Source organism: Hyperolius riggenbachi, chromosome 8 (assembly GCF_040937935.1).
Source record: "Hyperolius riggenbachi isolate aHypRig1 chromosome 8, aHypRig1.pri, whole genome shotgun sequence".
Lineage (NCBI taxonomy): Eukaryota > Metazoa > Chordata > Amphibia > Anura > Hyperoliidae > Hyperolius > Hyperolius riggenbachi.
The window spans coordinates 65,440,830-65,458,680 of record NC_090653.1 but is presented as its reverse complement, the minus strand read 5'-3'; the positions used below and the strand labels follow the sequence as shown (position 1 = coordinate 65,458,680).

At 46.0% G+C, this 17,851-nt stretch overlaps 1 protein-coding gene across 10 annotated transcripts in view; it reads left to right on the top strand.

Moving 5' to 3' along the window:
- RYR1 (ryanodine receptor 1) overlaps window positions 1–17,851 on the top strand; it is a 375,187-nt gene that overhangs the window by 76,250 nt on the left and 281,086 nt on the right. For all 10 annotated transcript variants that reach the window (XM_068250552.1, XM_068250553.1, XM_068250548.1 and 7 more), the window contains exons 2-3: window positions 136–255; window positions 16,395–16,499. In XM_068250552.1, coding sequence (XP_068106653.1) covers window positions 136–255; window positions 16,395–16,499 — 225 coding nt within the window. The remainder of the gene's footprint in view (window positions 1–135; window positions 256–16,394; window positions 16,500–17,851) is intronic.

The window sequence follows — 17,851 nt, the reverse complement described above, 5'->3', positions numbered from 1 at the left end:
CTCACAGTCTTTTCCTGTGAGGGTGGATTAGGCTTCTCTGTTTGCCTGCCTACTACATTCTGTCTTTATATAGCCTATGTGTTTATGGTGACTAGCCCTGCTCCTCTTATAACCTCTGTTTCATCTCATTTGCAGGAGGATGTGGTGGTCCTACAATGCAGCGCTACAATTCGAAAAGAAAACCTCAAGATGTGCATGGGAGCAGAGGGCTTTGGCAATCGTCTCTGCTTCCTGGAATCAACGTCCAATGCTCAAGTAAGATACTATCAGACTAGCAAGTTTACCTTTTTAAAGATAATCTGTACTGTCCGATTTTTACAATAAAAAAAATGTACCAATCGAGTCACTGTGATCTCCTGGATCCCTCTTTGCTGTTTCCGCCGCTCCCCGCATCCTGGCTTTTAATCGCCAGTTTTAGGCAGTGCTTACACACAAAAAACATGGCCGCTAACCAGGAAGTGATGTTTGTGTATATGTGTGTGTATGTATGTGTATATATGTATATATGTATATATATATATATATATATATATATATATATATATATATATATATATATATATATATATATATATATGTATGTATGTATATATATATATGTGTATATATATATATATATATGTATATATATATATATATAAAACATCTCATGTTACAGTATACTACAAGTATCATATAGTAGAAAGTTTTGTCTTAGTGTGGTAGTGTCTAAATATAATTTATTGTACAACATAGTTAATACAATGAATGTTATGGGCCTGCTATATTTTTTGCTCCAATAGTTTGAATTACAAGCATGGAACTAATTTTTACAGAGTAGAGTCAGAATACCCACAACAGTGTATTTTAGAGTAAATTCAAAGCATCTGAGTGCTTACAGTATGCTGGACCCGCGGCAAAGCTGCCTAAGGTAAGCTTAGAGGAATGTTCATGCTGTATCCTTGTATCTCTGTCAGGGACGGATTTTCCATGTAGACACGTGCCTACCAGCGCCTTATGTGGGAGAGGCGGTCCTACTCCTCAGATCACTAACCACAGGGACTTAGTCTAATCCCTGCCTCATGTCACCAACCTCAAGCACTAACAATACTTGGGGTTGTGTCCTGTGTTCAGGGGTGGAGTTTTGGGTGCTAGACGGTCTGTGCCTACCGGCCTCTGAGTTCTAAATCTGGCCCTGATCTCAGTGCATTCTTCACGTTTTCCACGGTCTCTGTAATCACTGCTTGAAAAGTGTGACTTTCAGCTCCATTTTACAGATGGGAAGAGGCAAGAGGCTTCTGCCTAGTTCGCCTATGCTTAAAAACACCCCAGGTGCAATAAGTAAATAACAGCTGTATGTGTTTGGGCATTAGACACGACAGTTCAGTGCTGTATAGAAGTGTAGTAAACTGTATACAATATGGCCCCATCATTAATACTAATGTTTTTGTCATAACTGAACGTTTAGCAAAGGATCTGCAATGGCAATTTTTACAATCTCTTTGCATAATTCCTCACAAAAGAAACTTGCTAAAGATAAAAAAAGCTTCCAAATAAAATACCTGACTGAAATACATAGCCGTCTGGAATGTTTTTGTGAAACTCCTGAATAGAAGAAGAGCCTTCTTTGTATAAGCAATGCACTAGTTAGATTCTGTTTCTTGCATTTATTTTGCATTCTGCAAACATTGCCAACCAGCTTGCAGCTTCCATACAAGGAAAAACAACAAATAAACAAACAAAAAAAGAAGGAAAAAAAGAACCACACAGACCAAAGAAAGTAGCAATAATAACATCGGAGCCATATGCGGCAATGTGGGTGCCGGATAAGCAGATCCGTGCAGATGACTATTTCGGCCGCTGGTGCTTGTTCACTGAGCAAAAAGAAATGGTCCGCACTTGTCAATGAAGGTTTCCTTTATTGTTGGACATATCCAAAACATCTGAGGCAAACATCAGATAGCTGACATGTTTCGGACTAACTGTCCTTAATCATAGCTAACAGAGTAATGACCATCTGGACATATAAATAGTGTCTGCACAAGGTTACCGCCCCCAGGTCCCACCCGCACGGGCGGAGTCACCTGAGCAGGTGCAGAATAAAAACACATATGCAAATATACAAAAATAAAATAACATGAAATGTAAAGTGAAAACTATTTATAAAACAAGGAACAGCGTTCTCAGATTTAAGACAAACAAATAATAAGGGGTATACATGCAGAGAGCAAGGAGAGAAAAAAAAAAAAAAAAAAAAAATCATGTAATAGTGGTGAGGTCCCATCTGGCATTTAAGCCATGTGGGATTCTAGTATTTAGTTCAAATATCCACTCGGCTTCTCTCCGTAATAATTTTTTGCGCAGGTCGCCGCCTCTTGTGGACGGCATGACTCTCTCTATACCACAATATGAAAAATTAGTCATATCCCCCCTGTGGACTTCCCGAAAATGTTTCGCCACATTACTGATGTGAGAGGTATGCCAACCTGCACCCAAGTAATGTTCCGCTATCCTCTCCCTCAAGGGCCGGGTGGTGCACCCCACATACTGCAGGGAACAAACCCCACAGGTAATGAGGTACACCACATATCTAGTACCACAGTTAATGAACTGTTTGATGTTGGAAACCTTCATTGACAAGTGCGGACCATTTCTTTTTGCTCATGATTATTGGACTTGCTGACCAGGTCGTGCACTGTCGTGGAGTGTGGTGAGATGTAGCGGTGTTCACTCTACATATAGTTCCTGTATCAAGCTTCACACCTGCTCTCTCACGTTCCGAGAGGACTTCCTACATCATATTGGGGCGCAACATCTGTATGTTCTTATGGCTACCAAGGAACAGCGTTCCCTCAGGAGCAACACTCCTGCATCTGCCTTACCTCATGCCTCTCATAAGGGACCTCCGAAAACCACCAAAGATCTGACAGTTGTGGGTGCTGATGTCGTCCAGGTCACCTCCACACAGGTGGCACAACAGGCCTCTGCGGCCACGGACAGACCTAAAGTGAACCCCAGCGTCTCTCCATCTCCTCAACTGCATTATCTGGCTGAGGAACGTAGCGGCGGAGGAACGCCGACTGAGCCCACTCAGACGCGCACCGGGCCCTCTGTTGTCTTGAGGGCATGGTCACAGCTGCAGGGGGAGAGGGGAACGCAACACAGCGGCGCCGGAGCAGAGGCCGCCCGCCGACACTCCATTGGCTCCTGGGCCGGTCACTCAGCATGGGGGGAAGTGACGTCAGATTCTGGGACACGCCCACCGGATCGCTGCCCCCAGCTACACAGCATGCCGATGGCGTCTGGGGAAATCCATGGACTACTCCAGCCGCACTGCAGAGAGATGGTAAGGGATCTTCTACTCTGTTCTGCTGCAGCGACCACTGCTCCTTGCCTGGAGAACTTGGATCTTGGTGGCTCTGCCTGTGTCCCCCCCTCCCATGTACCCCCTACAACAGACCTGACAATCAACGATGGGTCTTTTTCCCCAGCTTACCCAGAACAATCTCTTGCCATAGCTAGCAGCCCACACACTGGGAAACCCTTGCCTGGCATTAGTTGCAGTAACACCCAGGTTAACAGCAACAATAGGGAGGAACATATCATTCCCCTGGGAAGTCTTGCCTACGATCAAGATCGCTGCCACAAATTTGCTACAGTGTTTTCTAGGAACACTAATTTGTCAGTTTTGGATCCTGATTTACATTTGCGGACTGCCTTTCTGAAACTAGAGGACACTCTGGCAAAGGAGACCAAAGTATGGTGGGACTTATCTAGTTTGAAACAGTATGTGGCAGAGGGGATAATCCCTCGAGGACTCCGAATTAAAAAAGTCCCGACTACTGTGTACTCAGATCAATTTGTTATTGAATGGAATGAAATACTGACTGACTGTTCGTTAAAATTAATGCGCCTTATTATATCTTATGAAGAAAACAAACTTATGGATTTAAAATTGAAAGTAGATGATATTAAGAGTACCATTAGTAAACCACACGATATGGGAATGTATAATGTTCTGAATAAGAAAATGCTGGATAACATAGCGAAATTAGAAATCATGATTACAGATTTAAAACGCACAAAATACATGAGAGATACTAGGGACTACGCTAAAAATGTAGTTTATGAGTGGGGACGCTGGGAGGGTACCCCAAGATCGCCTGGGTCACATCGACCGAGATCACGATCCCGTGATAAACACAATAAACGCAAGGTCAGTTTTAGTTCCCCTGAGGCAACAGTTGTTCAGGAGGCACCAGCGGCTCCTGCTGGTGACCCCCAGTCAGGGGTGCAGCCGCAGTCAGGGAGCCAGCATGTGGAGCAACTGTCAGGGTCAAAAAACTTGCAGGGTCAGCCATCCTATTACAGGAGGCACAAGTTTCACAGGAAGAGGGGAGGGGGCAGAGGAGGAAAACGCGGAGAGCAGGTATGAGAAATCGTGGTAAATTACCCACCTCTTCTCATGATGGAGATCAATCCAATAATGTGGTGAATTTATCTAAACATGTATTAAGTGATATTGAAATAAAGATCCTTTCCAAGGGCTTGTCTTTTGCACCTACTTGCCACTTGAATGTTTTCGAAACTCTTTTGGATGTCAATAAATTTGTTAGATCATTGTTACTCAGGAAGCATTTTGATCAAGGGGATGACTCCTCACAGGCTCAGCCCTCTCTGCGGACTTTTGACATCCCCCAAATCGGGGACTTCAGCAATACCCACGCTAGGTGGACATTAGACGCTTTGTCGTCTGATAGCGCGGGTATGGTGACTCTGAATGATGTCAAACCAGTCGGCATAAGAAACCCGGATTTTTATCCGATTTCAGAGAGGTCTTTGCATGTGGAGAATTTCCAAGATTTGGTGGAGAAAGATCTCCTTGATTTGGCTGGCAACTTGACTGGTGCAGGTCCATCTAATATCACTGCTGCGGAGCGACTAGCCCTCAGGAGTCTGCAGAAGAATGACAAAATTGTCATCAGAAACGCAGACAAGGGGGGATCGGTGGTCGTTCTCGACAGTGATATGTATAGAAATGAGGCTTTAAGGCAATTGGAGGACAGTGACACATATATGGTCTTGAAGACCAACCCCACTGTTGATTTCCAGCAGAAGCTATTCAGCCTCCTATCTTGTGGTGAAAGTATGGGAATATTTGATCATAAAATGTCGGAATATTTGGGGGTTAAATCTCCTGTTGTGCCCATCTTTCACCACTTGCCAAAGATCCACAAGCCGGGCTATCCTCCAGAGGGGCGACCCATAGTGGCGGGCATTGGCTCTCTGGGCGAGCGCCTGGGTTGTTGGGTCGACTCTCTGCTACAGCCCCTTGTTAGGCGATTGCCGGGTTATGTGAAGGATACAAAACATTTACTAGCCAGCTTGGAAGATTTCCAATGGCAGGACAATTACTCGTGGGTAACCATTGATGTAAAGTCCTTGTATTCTTGTATCCCACATGACCTGGCACTTCAATCCCTGGAGTTCCATCTTACCCGTTATGCAGATTATCCAGCCGACCTCTGCACATTCATTTTGATGGCCGTCGAGTACCTCCTGGCCCACAATTACTTCATGTTTGACGGCAGGTTCTTCCTCCAGAGGCAAGGCGCCTCCATGGGCGCCAAATTCTCACCGTCCCTTGCTAATCTTTACATGGGATGGTGGGAGGAGCGCTATTTGTTTGGGGGAGCCTGTCGTCTGCTGGAAAGTGTTGTGTGGTACGGGAGGTACATCGACGACCTGTTAATCATATGGAATGGCAATAGTGCGGAGGTCAGGTCTCTGGTTGAATATTTTGGTAGCAACAACCAGAACTTACAGTTTACTTACTCCGTGGGTGAGGATTCCATTAGCTATCTTGATTTGACTCTTAGAGGTGACCCCATTCAGGGCGTAATTGTGACTACTACCTACAGAAAGCCATGTAGTGGTAACACTGTTTTGAGGGCAGACAGTTGCCATCCTGCCCACACCATACGTGGCATACCTGTGGGCGAATTTGTAAGAGCGAAGCGGAATTGTTCCGACTCTTGCAATTTAGAACACGAATTGAATGTGGTGGAAGCTCGCCTTAAGGAAAGGAGGTATCCAGGATGGTGCATTAAACGGGGTAGATCCAGAGTGGACAGGAGATCTAGAATCGACTTAGTTAATACTCCAGAACCCCATCAATTAGAACCCTCCAGACCCACCTTTGTCACAATGTATTCATCTGAATACAAGAAAGTTGTTGATATAGTTGCTAAATACCTTCCGGTCTTACAGGCGGACAGTGGCCTCACACCAGTTTTACAAAACGGAGTCAGGTTTTCTAGTAGAAGAGCGCCAACTTTGGGACAGATGTTGTCCCCTAGTCTATTTAACTCTGGGTCCACCTGTAGAACGTGGTTGTCAACTGTCGGCTCCTTCAGATGTGGTGTGCCGACCTGCAGATATTGTTGTGTACATGGCAGTGCCAAAGTCGCCGTCTCTCTCTCAACGGGCCGAAGTTACAACATCAAACAGTTCATTAACTGTGGTACTAGATATGTGGTGTACCTCATTACCTGTGGGGTTTGTTCCCTGCAGTATGTGGGGTGCACCACCCGGCCCTTGAGGGAGAGGATAGCGGAACATTACTTGGGTGCAGGTTGGCATACCTCTCACATCAGTAATGTGGCGAAACATTTTCGGGAAGTCCACAGGGGGGATATGACTAATTTTTCATATTGTGGTATAGAGAGAGTCATGCCGTCCACAAGAGGCGGCGACCTGCGCAAAAAATTATTACGGAGAGAAGCCGAGTGGATATTTGAACTAAATACTAGAATCCCACATGGCTTAAATGCCAGATGGGACCTCACCACTATTACATGATTTTTTTTTTTTTTTTTTTTTTTCCTCTCCTTGCTCTCTGCATGTATACCCCTTATTATTTGTTTGTCTTAAATCTGAGAACGCTGTTCCTTGTTTTATAAATAGTTTTCACTTTACATTTCATGTAATTTTATTTTTGTATATTTGCATATGTGTTTTTATTCTGCACCTGCTCAGGTGACTCCGCCCGTGCGGGTGGGACCTGGGGGCGGTAACCTTGTGCAGACACTATTTATATGTCCAGATGGTCATTACTCTGTTAGCTATGATTAAGGACAGTTAGTCCGAAACATGTCAGCTATCTGATGTTTGCCTCAGATGTTTTGGATATGTCCAACAATAAAGGAAACCTTCATTGACAAGTGCGGACCATTTCTTTTTGCTCATGATTATTGGACTTGCTGACCAGGTCGTGCACTGTCGTGGAGTGTGGTGAGATGTAGCGGTGTTCACTCTACATATGGTGCTTGTTCACTGCTGTATCTGTACAGATCCAGTACTGATCCAGCGGTGAACAAGTGCCAACGGCACGAAACGGTTGTCCGCAAGGATCCTCTTACTTGGCGCCTACATATTGCTCCATCTGAACACTGAACTGCAAGTGCATTATATATGTTAGTAAAGTGTTAAAAGCAGTGCCAGCCTCCCCTTGTCTCCATTCCCCAAAAGCCATTAAAATCTTTGGGACGAGGGGGCGTGGCTGGCGCGCTAGAGAGATGGCCGCTTTCTAGCTTCGCTCAGCGTGGCCGACTGCTATAGCTAACTGCCCCAGCTTACTGAGTACCAACCCTCACCCCTTTCTGCCCTCTACGACACCCCAAGATACCGGAGCAGCGATGGGCCGTACCTCAGAGAGATCCAGAGAGGGATCACCCCACTCTCAGCCAACCTCTTCACGGCGTCACAAAGGCCCAAGAAGCATGGCGTCCTCGGCCTCCTCCTCACATTCAGATATGACAATAGCCTCCAGACCTCACACCAGAGCCAGGAGATCGGAGTACTCCTCCTCAGACCCAGCTTTAGATTGGACCCCGAAGGACGCCCTTCTTCTGGACAAGTTCAAGACTCTCCTCCATACAGAGCTGAATGCAGTAGCCACTAAACTAGCTCAACAACTTAAAAAAGAAGTCAGAGACCTCACCTCCCATATGGCGGAATTCGAGGAGCGCTATGAAAAAACTGCAACGGTGGTCGATGCTCACGACAAGGAGCTAACGGAGGTTAAATCCGAGCTAGCTGACACCAAATTACGCCTAGAAGATTCAGAAAATCGATCCCGTCGCGGAAACCTTAGAATACGCGGGCTGCCGGAGACCATCTTGGATCTGAATTCCACCGCTACTGCAATGTTTCAGGAGCTTACTCCGAATATTCCCATCGACCGCCTAGAGTTTGACAGGATCCACCGAGCGTTGGGGCCCAAAAGACCGGATGGCTCCCCTCGGGATGTAATCATCAAATTTACGTTTTATCGTACTAAGGAAATGATCCTGCAAGCTGCGAGAGAGAAGGAACCGTTACACTTCCAAGACCGCCCGTACCAAATCTTTGCAGACCTGGCTCCTATTACCATTCAGAAGCGCAGACTAATGAAGACCTACACTACAGCACTGCGGGCCCAAAGCATCAAGTACAAGTGGGGATTCCCGTTTAAACTAATCTTTCTGCTGTCGGGAAAATCACATACCGTCTCTTCACCCGATGAGGCGCAGCAGCTGTTTGAGCGCCTTCATCTAACCCTACCATCGGATACTACCGCGCACGCTGCCGGCACTTCACCCCGGCGCCCACCGGCCTCACAGAATACTTGGCAGCGCGACTCTCCCTCCAGGAAATCGTCTCAATCTGCCCCGGCTGCTCGGAATGCTTCCCCCACATGAAGATGTGCCGTCCCCGCTTCTTTATCTACCTTGTGCGGACTTTCCTCGTTTGGGAATATCCTCCAGCTAGCATGCACTGCACTCAAGATTTCCAAGCTTTCGCATTTTAGATTGCCTGTAGGCCCACTGTTATACCCTGTTGGTGTTTTGCCCAGGCCTACGGTTCTGCTTGGATCACCTATTCCGCCTCTGCATTTCCGTACTCCGCGGACAGACTTTGCCATCTGAACACAGATCTTACGATGGATTTTTTTTTTTTTTTTTTTTGCCATACGGTTGGGTAAGATTCAATATTCTTTTTGTACATTTCGGGCACAGTTTGTCACCGCTCCTCCCTGGGCTCTGATATGACCCCACAATGGCTGCTAGTCGGCCTTGGAATTTCTCGGAGGACGGACTCTAAGTTAACACTGTTATACTTTTCAGTTTTTATTTTTATCTTAAATGCTCTGATCTGTTTTTTCAGAACTTTATTGCTACCTGTTTTGTTTGAACGTTTTCCAGATTGTAGCGCAACTGAACACTTTTCATATAAGTGCCTAGCCTCTGTTCATTTGCTTAGCAAAATGTGTAATATCCTCACCTCCCCTCCCCCGACCCCTTCCCCACACCCACCCCTTCCCCACCGACTGTCTTTACAGTTGAGCAACCCTCCGCATCCCTCCTCCTCTCCCCCCCCCTCCCCCCCCCTCCTTCCCTAACCCACTCAACCTACGGATTTATATGATACCTCTGCCGAACTTTTCTGAGGTGTGTTATTGACAGGCAGCTATATAAGGCACTTAATTTTCAATTTATCACCTGTCATGATCCAATGTTTTTTGTCAGTTGTTATACGCTACTAAGCTAATGTTTGCAGCTAATTAACAATGTTAACATTAATGCCTGCAGCGAGTTTTCCTGTACCCCCTTCCCTTGTTCTCCTCACCCCCCCCCCCCCTCCCAGTTCCCTGGGTGTCCACCTGATTGCTTCAGAGGATCACCCCCCCCCGTCACCTTCCTCCCAAGCCCCCCTACCTACCTCCCCCCCCCCCTATTCCATCCTACCCCTCCACCCCCCCCCCCCCCCCTTGCCTTCCCTACTACCTAAGAACTGTTGCTCATGGGATTTGATTTGTAGTTTACCTGTGATTGTCTTGTATCAAACCAGGCCTGACCATTACCAAACGACCCCCTCCATAGACACTAATCGTTATATTTATTCTTTAGCCCCTAACACACTGCGTATTAAACGGCCCTCCCCACCATGAGAAACCATGGAATGCCCAGGTTCTGCCTCCCCAGCCCTGGCAAATACCCCCCACCAGAGAGCGTTATCCCCTTACGCAACATCTATCATCTTTGCCCACAAGACCCAGCCGAATGCACCTGGTACCTTGCACACCAAATTAGACCTGCTCCTAACAATAACAATAACTCCTGACGCACCGCATTGTGGGTACTACCCCCGCTTACTATCTCAACCTGACGCAATAGATCATCCCCCCTCCTTCACCCTACCACCCTCCCCCCCCCCCCCCCCTTGCACAGAGCCTAACATTACTTGGTGTCAATGGTCAGATGACGGCTATCATTCTGATTTCTTCCCCATAAAAGTTACACTATGTCCCACACTCCTATTTATAACGTAATATGAGCCTACGTTTTATCTTTAATAATACCCCCCCCCCCCCCCTTCTCATGACAAATTTGCTTCTTCATTGCTGGGGCCTTAACCTAAGATGGTCCAATACCCTTAAGCCAGCAGAGCAGTCGGCCAACACATACCCCCTAATGACCCGGCCGGAGTCACTACCTAGGTGGGACTCCTCCTTTCCCGAGGTCCTCTTGCTCTTGACCCCTGCGCGGTCAAGCTTTTCTTTCAGCCCAGTTCCCGGATTACCACGGAACTGTGTGCGTGTTTCTCTTTTACTCTCTTTCACCCTCACTCCTTCTTCTTCTTTCTCTTTGCTGCTCCTCCTCTCTTTCCAGGGTCTCCACCTTGCAGCTCTCTACACCGCATCAAGCTTTGAAATCAACCCTCCATGACTTCTCCCTTTTTTAAAATCTTTTCTCATAACGTCCAGGGATTCGGTTCCCCACATAAACGTTCTAAAGCGTTTACCTATTATAAAGCTTGCCAAGCAGATGTTGTTTGTTTACAAGAGACTAGACTAGACCAACCCACCTGCCCTAAATACCTGAATCGTCACTATCCCACAGCCTTTTTTGCCTGTGCCCGCACGAAAGTACGTGGAGTCTTAATCGCCTTTAAGAAGAACTTCCCATTCAATTACACAAAACATATAGCTGACCCCACTGGCAGATACCTTATCTTACTCGGTACAATATATGACAGAGAGGTCACTTTTGCTACATATTACGCTCCCAATGCACATCAATCCAACTTCTACTCCCACTTTCTACAAGTCCTTTCTCAGCATGGCTTAGGTCAAATCATAATCACAGGCGATACCAACGCCACACTTAACCCCAAGATAGACAGGCAAAGACCTCATAGCTCTAACTCCACTGCAGAACTTAAAGATCCACACGGAGCCAAAATTAAAGAACTCCTAGACCACTATGGCTATGTAGACATCTGGCGGGAACTCAACCCCTCTACCAAAGACTTCACCTTTTACTCCAATGCTCACGACAGCTTCAGCAGGATCGACCACATCTTCGTGCAGCAGACTTGCCTCCACCTAGTGCCAGCAGCCAAAATACATACAACTCCTTGGTCAGATCACTCCCCGGTTTCCATTTGTTGTTCCGCTACGCTTCCGATCAATCGATCATTTAAATGGCGTTTAAATGACTCTCTGCTCTCCAGAGCAGATATTACCGACCAATTGAAGGAGAAGGTCGAGGAATACTTTGCCGATAATGCGGGCTCTGTATCCTCACCTTTCACCCTATGGGAGGCTCACAAAGCTACTATACGTGGAATATTAATAGGAATCGCTAGCGGCCTTAAAAAACGCCGCAACCAAAAAATAGAGGAACTGACTGCAAAGCTGGGCCGAGCGGAACAGGAATGGAAACAAACACCGACACGTATCAATAAGATCATCAAAGACCGCATTGGCATAGAATTAGACTTACTACTAACGGATAAGGTAGAACAACAACTTAGATGGCGAAGACAATTTTATTATTACAACGCCAATAAGCCATTGTCTCTCCTAGCCAAATGTCTTAAAAATAGGCCCCCTCATTTCACTATGCTTAAAATCCGCAACTCCTCAGGACAGATCACTGCTAACCCTCGTAAGATTGTTGACTGCTTTGAGAAATTCTTGTCGGACCTATACGCTAACACCCCCAATGTTTCTGATACAGCCATCCGGGACTTTTTAGACCAAATTACACTCCCAAAACTAAGCCAAGACTCCATTACCAGTTTGAGTGCCCCTATATCGGCAGCTGAAGTTCAATCAGCTATCAAAACGTTGAAGCCCAATAAGACTCCTGGCCCGGACGGGTTCTCAGCTCTTTATTATAAAAAACTATCAGACTCACTGGCCCCAGAACTAGCGAAGTGCTACAACGAAATCCGGGAAGGCGGATCCCCCCCTAGATCCATGCTAATGGCTTACATTTCCATGGTTCCTAAGATAGAACAGGAACACCATGCAGTCCATCAATTTCGCCCTATCTCCCTTATTAACATAGATTTCAAAATATTAGGCAAAATCCTAGCGCTAAGACTGAATAAAATCCTCCCATCCCTAATCCACAGAGACCAGATTGGCTTCGTCCCAGGCAGGCAGGCCGAAGACGGCACTAGAAGGGCTATCCTCCTAACCCACTACCTTCAAACAAATAAAATCCCTGGGGTGGCCTTATCCTTAGACATATTTAAGGCCTTTGACACTCTCTCGTGGTCCTATTTGAAACTCGCCCTCCAGAAATGGGGCTTAGATGCTACCTTTTTGAACTGGATCCAAGGAATGTACGCTGGCCCTACAGCCTCGGTAAGATTTTTTGGCCACTCCTCTCAAACTTTTGATATCAATCGGGGGACCAGACAAGGCTGCCCGTTGTCCCCCTTGCTTTTTATCCTTGCCCTGGAGCCTTTTGCTTGCTATCTACGCGACAAAACGGCTATCCAAGGAATAGAATACGCAGGCCTATCCCATAAACTTCTCATGTTCGCAGATGATACTCTGCTTATGTTAACACAACCCCACACATCCATCCCAGAAGCCCTCCAAGCCTTTACTTACTTTGCCCAGGTCTCAGGCCTGCAAATAAACATAGAGAAATCTAAAGCTATGGGAATATCCCTATCCCCCACAGACCTTGACCAGCTGAGGAGCTCTTGCCCCCTTCAATGGGTTCAGTCCCTGCCCTACCTGGGTGTCACCCTTACCACCCACTATGCCTCACTTTTCTCTGCCAACTACCCCCCGCTATTAAAAACACTTTCTGCCCTGACCGATAGGTGGTCTCATTCCCCCCTATCATGGCTAGGTAGGATCAATGCGATCAAAATGTCCTACCTGCCAAAGCTTCTCTATTTCTTCCGCACTCTCCCGGTCCAAGTGCCAAGCCACTATTTAGGTATCTTCCAAAAGAAAATCATGGACTTTGTGTGGGGTCGCAAAGGTCCCAGAGTCTGCAGGGCGACTCTGTTTGCCCATAAATTAGATGGGGGCCTGGGGGTTCCTAAGCTTTCCTCTTACTACCAGGCAGCAACCATAGCCCAACTCACCCGCCTATTCCAGACACAAGATACTCCTCTCTGGGTATTCATAGAGATACCCTGGTGTGCCCCCCCACTACCCAGCACTTTACTATGGCTCCCTCCAAAAATGAGACCACCCTCATTAAGCCCCCCTCTGGCTCACGGCCTTAGAGTGTGGGACTCAGTCCGTTATTCGGCTAACCTTCAGTCTCCTTTCCTCCCTTTGCTGCCACTGATCAACAACCCTTTATTCCCTCCGGGCCTAAACGACCCAAAGGCATTTTCCTGGTGGAGCACGAACGGTCTCACCAATGTCACACACCTCCTCACGCCTAGAGGTTTTCTTTCCTGGCCTGGTTTACAGGAAAGATTTTGTGCTCCCCCCGGGGAATTCTTTCGATATTTACAATTGAGACATTGGATCACACCTCTCATTCGAGATAAAGACCCCCCTTACACTGCTACACCTTACGAAAACATTTGTATGCATAGTCCTAATACTAAAGGCCTGATCTCCAGATTATATGGCTTTTTGACACGCCCGTCTTCCCCGACAACACACCCCTACGCCTCTAGATGGGAAACAGATCTCGCTAGCCCTAAGGATAGAGAAGACTGGCTGGACATCTGGAGCAGAGTCTCCAGCTGCTCCAGCAACCTACATATAGTCGAGTCTGCCTATAAGGTAATGACACGATGGTATCTCGTCCCGACCCGTATAGCCAAAGTATTCCCCTCCGCCAATCCCTTTTGCTTTCGGGGCTGCAGGCTGCCCGGCGACATGCTTCACATTTGGTGGACTTGTCCACGGCTCAACCGCTTCTGGTGCCAAATATATAAACTACTTTCTTCCCTCTTTCATCAGCCAATCCATAGAGATCCTTGGCAAGCTTTATTACACGCAAAGATTAGCTCCTTAACCTCCACACAGAATAAATTAGCCTCTGTCGTACTCTCAGCAGCTACTATGACAATAGCCCGGAACTGGAGGAAACCTTCAGTCACCATTAACGAAGTGAAATCGAGAATAAACTCAATAATGGTAAATGAGCGCCTCATTAGCATCCTTAGGGACACCCAAACGAAATTTGAAAAAATCTGGGACCCCTGGATCCGTTTAGAGCATCCAAGTCTGGAGACAACTTCCATTACAAGACTGTAAGGTGGACCCCTGTCTCTGTCCCCTCCTCTTTTTCTCTTTCCCCCTCCTTAGCTTCTCTCTTTGCTACTTCTCTCTCCCTTTTCTTTCGGTTTCCTTTTTCTCCATCTCTTACCCACGGACGCTTATGACCACAATCCTTCCTGTCCTGCCTGTCCATTGCTGAATGGGGGGTGGCCGGGAAGGTATCCATACAATTTTGCCCTGATGGGGCTCCCTCCTCCCCTAAACCCCTGATTCCTCATCAGCAAGCCCCAGATAGCTGGACTTAGTCCTCTGTGGGCTCACAACAATTTCCAACCTGACAGTAGTATATACACTTCAAACTACTCTAATGTTTGCTATATCAACCTGCTGGTTATCCTGCCTGTCCCTTCCTATTAGATCCAGCTATAAGATAAAGATATTTGTACAAGCTCTCCCTACTTCCTTGCCTTGTTATATATATCTTGATGTACAATTTGAGTTGTTAAAAATTTAAAAATTTCAATAAAAACTTTGAAAACAGAAAATCTTTGGGACATCCTCTATTGCCTGTGGTGCGACGGACGTGCTCCGGGCGCCTGAGAGGCAATGCACAAGCTGCAGTGCGTTACCCTGCGACTTCCAGAAGTGCATCGGAAGTCGCATATTAATCATTTTTCTCTTTAGTCGCGCAGCGGCTATAACACGCGTTGTGACTTTTAACCTTCCTGGCGCTCAATTTCCCCAGGATTTCTGTGCAAAAAGTGATCCAATTCATTTTCATAACCTTTTTGTTTCCTGTAACTAGCCAAAATGTGTCAAGCACGGGTCTGGTACAGAGGTGCCCACACTTTTTCGGCTTGTGAGCTACTTTAAAAAATGTGCAAGTCCAAATGATCGACCCTTGTACAATTTTAGGAGCACATTTATATATACAGAATGGAAACTGTAGGGGGGTCGGGATCTACCATGAAATCCTTCGGGATCTACCGGTAGATCGTGATCTACCTAATGGGCACCTCTGGTCTGGTATACAGTGCAGGAGAGTACTGATGTGTATGCACGTCAATTCTGTTCACAGCATGTTTTGTATTGACGTGTATATCTATCAATACCGCTAGGGAGGTTAAGCCGTGGTGCGATCATTCTGTATCGCACCGCTTCCACACCGCACTTGTAAAAGGACCCTGAAACGAAAAAAATTATTAAAATGAAAGAAAAAGAATATAAAAAGCTCAGGTGCTTTTTTGGTGATATAATCTCAACTATCTGACTAGCGTTGTTATTTAATCATTATGTTTCTTCATTCTTTATGGTACTCCTTGTTTGTATTCCCACTATTCTCGTCTCATACTTATTTTTTCACATATATATGAGAATCACGGTCTTATGTATAGTTTAGCTGTTTATAGTTTTAGTCCGGTTCCAGGGCTGGATCAGATGGGCATCGGAACCAGCAGCCCGGCATCTAATTTCAAATGCTTTCCTGCACACGTGTGTCGGCTTTCCGCAGCGCTTCCCAGTGATTGTTGCTTTTGGCCCACGTGAGGTAAACAGAAGTGTGGCAGTTAAAGATCTTGAAAGCATCCTGTTGTTACCAGGATCGCCTCAGCGCCAGACAGGAAAAATTGGGACTGAAACCTGGTGTTAGCGTAAACGGTGGGAAGCAAGCGTACCGACGGCTTTCCATTCATTTGCATAGACATTGCTCAACGATGACCGCCACAGCCGTCTTTTACTGCCCTCCAAGCATCCATGCGAACCAGCCCTTGATCCCGATACTTTTTGTTTATACATTTTTGAAGTTTCCCAGTTCAATCCTCTGTATGAGCTAACGGCACAATTTCTTGTAATAACCATTAACTGTATTCTCTTCCAGAGTTGTCCTCCGGACCTGGCCATTTGCTGCTTTGTGCTGGAGCAGTCTCTGTCAGTCCGAGCTCTGCAGGAGATGTTGGCAAACACCGTAGAGATGGGAAATGAGGTAAAGTCCATGTCTCTGCTGCTGTGGGTCTTAGTAGTCAGCGTTTTGTATTTGTCTGCTGCTTGTTTTTGGTCATAGTTGTGCATATAATGGTAGTCAAAATTTCTGTCATCAAATATATGTGCTTTTTTTTAGGTTTCTCTCTAGGAAGCCTTCATCAAGTTACATTACACATTTAATCCCTACTCTTCTCATTACCAGGTTTTCTTTTACAGCTCTGTAGAGTCTTTCTCTTTATTTTCTTGACACTCATTTTTAGATGTATTGATTGCGTGAGTAGTTTCCCTATTGCAGATTGTTTCACTGCTTTTGTAGGTTCATGTAAGCAGTGGTCTCTAACAATGTCCATGAACTATGAATTCTTGTACATTTTTCATCTATAGTATAAATGCTATATCTATGCCAAATTGACCAATACTGCTAACATTGCTTCTTATGCATAAATAAAAAAAAGCGCTACAGTCGACCTTGATGATGCAATTACAGGCCAGCTCTTGTAATGTGCACTGCATTACTAAAATGGGTCCATCAGGTCTCATTAGACTGGGTATTAAATAGTAATACAATTTCTACCCAGTAAAACTTTTTGTCCTTCGAAAGTGACCACAATCTGTTTTCAGCCAATAGTCTGATTTAAGTTGGCCGTACACTGTAAAGTGTCGGGTAAGGGCCCTTTTACACTTAATCAGTTGGTATGCGTTAGTGTGCGTTGGTACGCGTTAGTGCGCGTTGGTACGTGTTTTTTCCATAGCAGTGCATTGGGAAGAATATTTCAGTTAAACCGCGTTAAGTGTGAAAGGTGCCATAGGAAAACATGGGCATTACTTTGAAAATCAGTTTTCTTTCTGTTTTAACTGAGAGCAACTGATTAAGTGTAAAAGGGCCCTAAGTCAGACAAATGATAACCATTGCACCAGTTGATATTAGTATTGGTCACGCTACTGCCACTGCCAGCTTTGTACTCCTCAATGCAGTATAAACATATGCAGCCATCAAGGCTCTGTTCTTTCCCATGCTACCCCTTCCCCTGTATGCTCCCACCAGACTTGTGGCAGGCATACTCCAACCTTCTATTACTCGTTGCCAACAGGCCACCAAAAAAGAGGAAAATGGTGCTAATTTCCACATATGTTGCCTAGGTTTCTGAAATAGGAAATGTGTCCACCTCCACAAAACCATGGCTAGTTTGCATGTCTTTTAATAACCTCCTTGGTGGTAATCTCGAGTCAGGCTCGGGACAGTAATCCGAAGCTCAGAGCGGTAACCCCGAGCTGGATCCATGGGAGGTGAATAATGTACAGGGCTGCTGCAGATCTGTCTGTCAGTATGATTTTAGGGTCTAAAAGCACATG